The sequence below is a fragment of the Marmota marmota genome, unplaced genomic scaffold, assembly GCF_001458135.2.
Source record: "Marmota marmota marmota unplaced genomic scaffold, marMar, whole genome shotgun sequence".
Taxonomy (NCBI): Eukaryota; Metazoa; Chordata; class Mammalia; order Rodentia; family Sciuridae; genus Marmota; species Marmota marmota.
This window is the reverse complement of record NW_025999999.1, coordinates 17,138,823-17,146,953: the sequence shown is the minus strand read 5'-3', so window position 1 is coordinate 17,146,953 and position 8,131 is coordinate 17,138,823. Positions and strand designations below refer to the sequence as shown.

General features: G+C 54.2%; 1 protein-coding gene across 5 annotated transcripts; it reads left to right on the top strand.

Moving 5' to 3' along the window:
- On the top strand, nucleotides 1-7,834 carry LOC125617999 (wiskott-Aldrich syndrome protein family member 1-like). Of its 5 annotated transcripts, none has more exons than XR_007349206.1 (3): nucleotides 1-704; nucleotides 3,555-4,131; nucleotides 5,231-7,834. XR_007349206.1 is itself a non-coding variant. In XM_048807360.1 (2 exons), the coding sequence occupies exon 2, from the start codon at nucleotides 3,856-3,858 to the stop codon at nucleotides 4,771-4,773; it is 918 nt and encodes a 305-aa protein (XP_048663317.1). In that variant the 5' UTR covers nucleotides 1-231; nucleotides 3,555-3,855; the 3' UTR covers nucleotides 4,774-7,834. The 5 variants fall into 5 exon arrangements, 3 of the variants coding, with proteins under 3 accessions (XP_048663317.1, XP_048663318.1, XP_048663316.1); XR_007349205.1 differs by having other exon boundaries at nucleotides 3,555-4,407; XM_048807360.1 differs by having other exon boundaries at nucleotides 1-231; nucleotides 3,555-7,834.
- The last annotated feature ends 297 nt before the right edge of the window (nucleotides 7,835-8,131 follow it).

The following is an 8,131-nucleotide window of genomic DNA, read 5'->3' as shown; positions in this document are numbered from 1 at the left end:
GAGGGGGCAGAGCCCTGCCTCCCGCTGCTCTGGGCCCAGGGCTTCATTATAAAACAGGAGATGAGATCATCCCTCCCCTTCCCACACTCTTTGCCCTCCACCCCACGCCCCCCAAAAAGGAATAGAAAGAAGAAGGAATTGCACTGGCTTCTCACCTGCCTGCTGAATACCTGCAACCTCCCCCTCAGCCCTGGCCTTTGATGCTGGAGCCGGGCTTGCACTTGGGCCGATGTGAGGACAAAGAGGGTACTGCGGACCCCGAGCCTTGCTCCCACCCCTTTTGCCTCACCCTCTCCAGACTTACCTCTCTAGCCTTTGGGAGGACCGTGCAAAAGGGAGGGCACTTATTTGGATGCCTTGTCGGGAACTAATTTCTACTTTCTTAGGCAGAACAGAATTCGATATTCTTCTTCCCCAAAGCTACTCTCTCTCTATCTATCTGGGGCAATTGATTCCTCTTACTTTTCCTATAGCACTAGATTGTTGCTGAGGAAGCGATTCTAAGTGCTAAAATGTACGTGTAGGAAAAAAAAATCAAAGCAGAGAGGCTGCCCGGGATCTTCCCCTTGGCAGGGCTTGCCCTTCGGAAGGAGCAGGCCAGCTTCTACTACAAGGTGACCAGATGGAAGTTTTGACCAAAAGTCTCACTCACAAACGCCACTGCATGGGGCTCGTGGTGTCCTGGGCAGGAGCTCCGGCACCAGGTAGGAGGGCTGGGCAGCCGCTCTGGAATTATTCCCTAAAGCTGTACAACCTCGGATAAATCAATCCCTCTGAGCCTTAGTTTCCTGACTTTACAGGGTTTTGTGAATATAATGTAAAGTACTTTGCTGTTATTTCTTGGTGCGTTATATTTATGAACATGCAACCTACACTGTGCACCAGAGTGGGAAGCTCTGTCGGGCACGCCCACTGCAGGCCCTTCTTACAGTTCTCAGGCTCTCTCGGCCCTTCCCCCTGCCTTGCTTTGTACTGGTGGGAACTGCACTCACTCTCCAGCCTCCAGGTGGATTTGGCCACTGCGGGGCGCTGGTGAGAGACTGGAGAACTGCAGAAGGTGCTCCCCAAGAGACTCTCTTCCTTCGCTCAGCATCAAGGGGAGGGAAAAGTGGAGGGGTGGGGGGCGGGAGGGAGAGGGTAAGGGGAGAGAAAGCCCCCTATTTCACAGAGACCAACCCCGAGGAGACTTTCTCTGATGACCAGAGGAAAGGCTTTGAAAAGTGGAGGGCAGCGCCTCCAACCCACTCCCTGAAAGTGGGGGTGGATCCTGGCAGAAATCACATGGGGACCCCTGCTGTGGAGCCAGGGAGCCCAGCAAAGAGTTCAGGCGATTAAAAAAAAAAGTTAATAGAGGACTGCAAAGCTCAGCTCCTTAAGCCCAGCCTTCTGCCCATCACTACCACAGGGCCCTTGCACAAGAGAGGTTAACCAGGCCACTGAGGTCCCACTGCTAAACCTTGGTGCAGCCAGAGTGAGAACCCCACCGTCTGACGGTCATCTTGCTCACCAGGGCGTGGGAGGCTATCCTGGGTTGGCTCCGGCCTCGCTGTCATCCACCGACCCCCGTCCCGAACGCCAGCCCATGCCGGCGGGGGCAGCGTCTTGCCCTGAGCCCCCAAGAAGGGAGAAAGCACCCCTAAGGTGACATGGCAGTTAGTTTTGATAGATACAAGGAGCTGGGCCAGAGAAGGATGGCGCAGCTTTGACGGAGACAAGCTCCACCCTGGCTGTTCCAGGAGATGGCTTGCTTTGAACAGATGGCTCAGCATCAAGGGGAGGGAAAAGTGGAGGGGTGGGGGCGGGAGGGAGAGGAGGAGAGGGCACGGGGAGAGAAAGCCCCCCATTTCACAGAGACCAACCCCGAGGAGACTGTCTCTGATGACCAGAGGAAAGGCTTTGAAAAGTGGAGGGCAGCGCCTCCAACCCACTCCCTGAAAGTGGGGGTGGATCCCGGCAGAAGTCACATGGGGACCCCTGCTGTGGAGCCAGGGAGCCCGGCAAAGAGTTCAGGTGATAAAAAAAATAAGTTAATAGAGGACTGAAATGGAACTGCCTGCAACCAGCCTCCCATCCGGGTGGAACTCCTGGGCACAGACACTGTCAGGCCGCTGTGTCTTCTGCCCGGCGAGCACGCCCAGAGCCGGGTGCACTGTGGGTCTGGGAGGCGAGTCCTGTGTTAAATGTGGCCACACAGCCATCCTGGCTCCAGTGGCCCTCTGTTACACCCCTTCCTCTTCAGATCCCGGAGCCATTTGGTAGCCACAGGCGATGACATCTGGAGAGAAGATAGACCCTTCTTCCCACAGAAACAGGGCGTCTATGTCTCTGATTAGGAAAAGGCAGCCTCGTGGATGCTTCCAGAGCAAAAATTGGGTCCTGTTGCTTCCCTGTTGAGATCCTTCAATTGCCTTTCTATTGTGCTTAGGAAAAACAAACAAACAAACAAACATCCTCACTCCTTTTGGGACACGCCAGGCCCTTCTCTGGTGCTTGCATTCTAGCTACCTCTCCTTCTTTGGACCACTCTCCATTTTGCCTGCCAAGCTTGACTGAGCAGCCTCCTCTCAGCTCTTTAAACACAGCCTGCTGTCCATCACTACCACAGGGCCTTTGCATATTCCTTTTCCTCTTCTAGAACCTCCCTTAAAGGCTGCCTTTTGTAAGCCTCACTCCTTTGCATCCTTGGACTCAGCTTACAGGCCTCAGAGCGTTCCTGTCCAGCAGAGAGGTCCATTCTTTCCCTTCTCAATATCCTTCATGGAGTGGCCTCACATGTCCGGTGTTACTGCGGCTCCTGTGTGCATCACGCGGAGCCACTGACCTGGCCAGCCAGGCTGCTCGGTGATGATCCCACAACTGTGAGATTATCTAAGGACATTGTTCTCCGCAGATCCTGTTAAGTGACACATGACTGTATTTTAAATTAACTGATATAGGGCCGGGGGGTGTGGCTTTTGCCTGGCAAAAGGTCCTGGGTTCTATCCCTAGCACTGCAAAATAAAATAAAGTAATAATAATAATAATAATAATAATAATAATAATAAAAAATATAAATGCATTATTTAGAGAGAGGTGACCAACAGAGGAACTAAGAACTCTGACGTAGCTATGTAGGGGAAAGAAGAGAAGAGTGGGTCCCTGAGTGAGCTAGGTCTTCCTGTGCCCACGTCCAGAGACAGCAGGGGAGTGTGGAACTGGTACAGTCAGGAGCAGATCACTGCAGACAGGGCGGGGATCCCCAGAGCCACAACAGCGATGACAAATTCCAAACACTTTCCTCTAGGTTTGAAGCCCAGGGTTGTTTTCGTTAGAAGCCCATTTTCAGTCGTGTGTTCATATAACTTTGATATGAGTTTTAAAAAGTTTCTTTAAGTATATGGCCCACTGGCTTGGATGACATTTTACAATATTTTATATTTTCTAAAGTATTAGCACTTTTTTTTTAAGGACAGGTAAAATGGCAACAGGTAGGAAGGCCTGGGGGCTGCCGGGTAAGAACCGAGGGAACAGGCTACGGATAAATCTCTGAGGACGCCCTGTCCCTCCTTCCCCAGGCTGGCGTGTCCCCCAGTCCCGCCCGCCCGGGCTCCTGGGAGTGTCTGAGACCCTGGACAGGAGCACGCCTGCCATCCTGCCTCAGCACACACCTGTCGGCAGAGAAGATCAATCCCAGAGATGACCAGATGCTCTGAGAGGAGTCAGTAAGGGACGAAGGCGTCCATCCCTCAGTGCAGTGCCCACGGGCCCTGGAGGACAGAGGAAGGAGCTCAGCGTCTTTTGGGGGCAGCCCCTAGGTGGCCTCCCGGTGGTCACCTTCCCACAGAGGGCCTCCTGACCCCTCACTAGGCTCTTCTGATGTCTACCTTGCAGTCCTCAGGGCCTTGGGCAGAGGGGAAGGGGCCTCCTCCCCTCCCCTCCCCACCTCTCCCTCTCCCTCCCCCTTCCCCTCCCCCTCTTCTCTTCTTTCTTCACACAGCCAAGCCGAGGTCCTCGGGTCCTCCTCCCTCCTCACTGCTCTGCAGCTCCACTTCCTGGCCAGCCTTGCTCTGCAGGACACCTCCTGTGCACTGGAGTCTGTCACTCCCTGCTCCTGACAGGGCCTGCGGGGTCTGTGGTTCAGGCTTTATAGAGGTGACTATAAAATCATGCGACTGTTATTTTAAGCCACCAACACCTCCAAACCAGCGCTGTCCTCTTAGAAACCGTCTGGGCTTTCGGGAAGACGTACAAATCTTGACCAAGCTGCCATTGAACCTCGTGGGCCCATGTCCCCACTGCCCCTCGGACGCAGTTCCCAGCCTTCCACCCTGGACTGGAGTCCTTTGGGAGGAAAGCCTACCTTTATCTAGAAGGTCACAGTTATGGGGACGAAAACCAGGGCTGCCAGCCGAAAGTGACAGCTTCCCGGTGGGTACTGAGGCCCTCTGTGAGGGTCCCTCTGCCTGGGATGGAACAGGGTGGCCGGATCTGCCCCCTTGCTTGTGTTTTGGATGGTGGCTGTGGTCCCCACTGAGAAAGGAAGACGCCGTGCGCTGGGACAGCCCAGGGACAGCACCCAGGAAACCGCTCCTCTCCTTCCTCCAGCTTCCCCCCAGGAAACTCCCACCCTCTGTCTGTCCTCCATCGGCTGGTCTTCTGTCCTTCAGCTCTAGGCGAAGGACACAGCCTGCTTTTCCACACTCGGTTCAGTGCTGGGGCTCTGCCCAGGGGCTTCCTCTGATCCCTTCTCTCCTTTCTCAGAACCCTGTCCGGCCGTTCCAATTTGGGGATTGATCTACCCCGAGTGCGGTGTCTGCTTTTCTGCATGGCGAGCACTCTCCGGCCTGGTGTTTCTCTGTCCTTCTCCCACCCCGACTCTAATCTTTGCAGCTTAGAGAGGCTTAAAACGCTTCTTAGGCATAAGGTTGTTCTTATAAGGCAACTATTGACGAGCTGAACAGCAATGATTCCAGAACTTAGTGTGAGAACTTTCTTGCTTCTTGCACTGTGTATGGCGGGTGGAAGGGGAGGGAGGCCTACTACTGTCTTAGGTGGTCACAGTATTCTCTTTCCAAGCACAGGTGGACCATGGGCCTCCATGAGGAGCCAGCCCCTCCCCTCACCCACCCATCTGATGGGGGAGGAGGGTCGGTACACTGACCCTCCCTCTGCTCAGCCTGAGCCCGGGGCTTCAGCTCACCTGGGGCGGAGGCACTGTGCTCGTTCCCCTCATTCACTGGTCTCTCCACAGCCACGCAAGCCATTAGGACAGAACCACAGCATCCGAGCTGCCCTGTGCAGTTTGAAAGCTGCTTTCGCTGCCTGATTTCATTGACTGCTCACAAGGCAATGGAGAAAGCACAAAGGTTCCCATGTGCCCAGTGAGACTGAAGCTTAGAAAGGGGACGTGGCTGACCAGAGGGATCTCAGGTACCCAGACGGAGCATTTGGACTAGAATTCGAGATTCTGGCTCCACAGCCCTCCTGGGCCCAGCCACTTCCCACAGTGAAGAACGCAGCTGCAGCAGGGCGGGTGACGGTGGGTGACAGTGGGCACTTTTCGATATCAAGAACAGACAGCTCTGTGGTTCATTCCCAAGTGCAATCGGTAGCAGCCTCCACACTATGGGATGTAACGGCCTGGAAATGAACGTGGAATGAGCCATTGACCTTAGTGCATGGGGGACTGGAATCCAGGGACCTCAGCACCACCTTGGGTACAGCTGACTTTGCACTTGGGAAGTGGTGGAAGGTCGGACGATTGAGAGAGGGCTGACTCCTTGTGTGGGGAACAGAGGTGAAGACTCTCGGCCGTTCTGCGCCTGCTCTTTGATGCTGCACATTCGGACTGGAGGAGGAAAGAGAATTCTTGAAATGCCACCTGGCCCCAGCAGCCCATCTCCATGATAATTCCAGAGGGAAACTGGAAACACCAGTTGTGAGGTCGGAAACCTTGCCGCTGACATTAGCCTTCAAATCCGTCACTTGCATTTTTGAGAAAACAGTCAATGTCCCGGGCTTCTTTCCCCACATTTGTAGATCTGACCTAGTAGAAGCCCAATGTTGGCATGACGTGGAAAGAAGGAGTTTGGAAATCAGAAGAGGCTGGGACATATTTATGGAAATGGGTGGATACTTTTCCTGAGATTTGGGAGGAGTGAGGCCCTAGGACATCCACTCTAAATCATCCAAGGGACATGTGATACCCATGAGGGACAGCTGGAATTCCCAGTGGAGTCCTGATGGAATAATAATGGGCGTATCTTCCTCCCACTGATATCTACAGGGAAGACCTACGGTCCTCCCAGACAGGGATTAGGCCTAATAAATTACACATCAGGACGCAGGATACACACCCATCAGGGCTGCGTACATATGCTGACGGCCCTGAGCGCAGAGGACCATCATCCTCGGCTGACACACAGCAGGCACCACGCCACAGGAAGTGGCCTGGACTGTGTCCCAGCAAAGGAGTCCTGGAGTAGAGAAGGACATGCCAACACTCAGGCAGGGTGTTTACCCTGGGGACACTCAGAGCTCCGGGGACTCAGATGCCGTGTGTGTGAAGGGCTGCTACCCTCCTGAGAGCGAGTTGCTGGCCTTGGGCCTCCACCATGGTCTCTCAACCTCCCGCTGTTGGCCCTGTAGGCCAGAGGATGCGCCATTGTGAGGGACTGTCCTGTGTATCTTAGAACACTCGACCTCGTCCCTGGCCTCCACCCCCGTGATGCCTCCAGCAACTCCCCACATACTTGGTGATTCAAAATGGCCCCAGGATGGGGAATGGGGCTAAAATGTCCCCATTTGAAAATCACTGACCTACATTAGGAAAGACAAAGGTGAATTTTGTTTGTCTGTTTGATGACCAAAATCTCCAGTGGCTTCCTGTCTCAGGATGAAAGCCAAAGTCCACTATGGTGCCCCGTGTCCTTGGGCCTCACCTGTCCATCCTCATCCCTACATTTCTTCCCCTGACTGGCTCAGGGCCAGTCACGCTGGCCTCCAGGCTCTCCGCACATGCACCCAGCATGCTCCCTTGGCCTGGAATGTTCTCTGCACTTCTTCCTCCCCAGGATCCACGTTGCTCATCTCCTCACATCTTCAGATCTCCGCTGACCTGCACCAACATCTCAAATGTCACTTCCTTAGAGGCACCATCCTCCACCAACCAATGCCTCAGGCTCCACACCCCATGGCTTTTTAAGTCCTTCCTTCTGACCTGTTTTCCCTGTGGTTCTGTCACTGCCTGCCACTGTGCATCTGCCCCCATCTCTCTCCCAGAACACAGGCTTCACAAGGACAGTTGCTCAGCCTGTTACCAGATGCTGTCTTAAAACGTATCTGTAGGATTTTAACTTATGGAGAGGACTGGAGAGAGACAGCAATGCCATTGAAAGAAGATTTTCATTATGTTCATTTCCCTAGAGAAGAGGCCCACCATGCTGCGTGGAGACGCACCAGTTTGGTTAGGAGGCACAGGTAGCACGCAGCCCAGGCCAGAGACTTTATTGGGGTTTCTGTGGGAGAGGGGAGGCAGGCTGGGGCCACACCTTAGTACTGGCTAATGTGAAGAATCACAGTGGGGTCTGGCTACAGAGATGGTCTCCCATCGCCTGGTGCCTGCCCCCGGGTGGTCAGGCCGGGGAAGCCTGGGCTCGGTGTGTTAGATAGGAGGTGACTGGGGCTAAGGCTGGTTGGTTTGCTAATAAAAGACATGAACGCACGTTGTCATGATCTTCAGAGACTATCCAGCCCTGGAAGGGGCAATTTCCACAGGGGCCCAGGAGACACCCCAAATGCCAAACCATCGTAAGGTAATAAAAACCATGGTGAACACAAACTTGACTTCCTCAGTCGCCGGGCCGAGAAGTGTGCTGCTGGGGTTAGGACCCGGATGGCGTCTACATGGCTCAATAGTGGGCCTCCCGTGAGGTTCAAGGGAACCTCTGGGGTATGATTCCTGACCCCTTATGCAGTGTCCCCTCTTATAGGTGTAAAATTGAAATTAGAGGGGACCCAGCACAATGCATATACTGGGGTCCAAGTGGCCCAACTCTGCATGGGGCTAAGCCCTTGGCTTGGGGTCAGAGTGACGCGGCTCACATTGCTGCCATGCATCCTGGGAAAAGTCATGCACTGGCAAGTTGCCCGG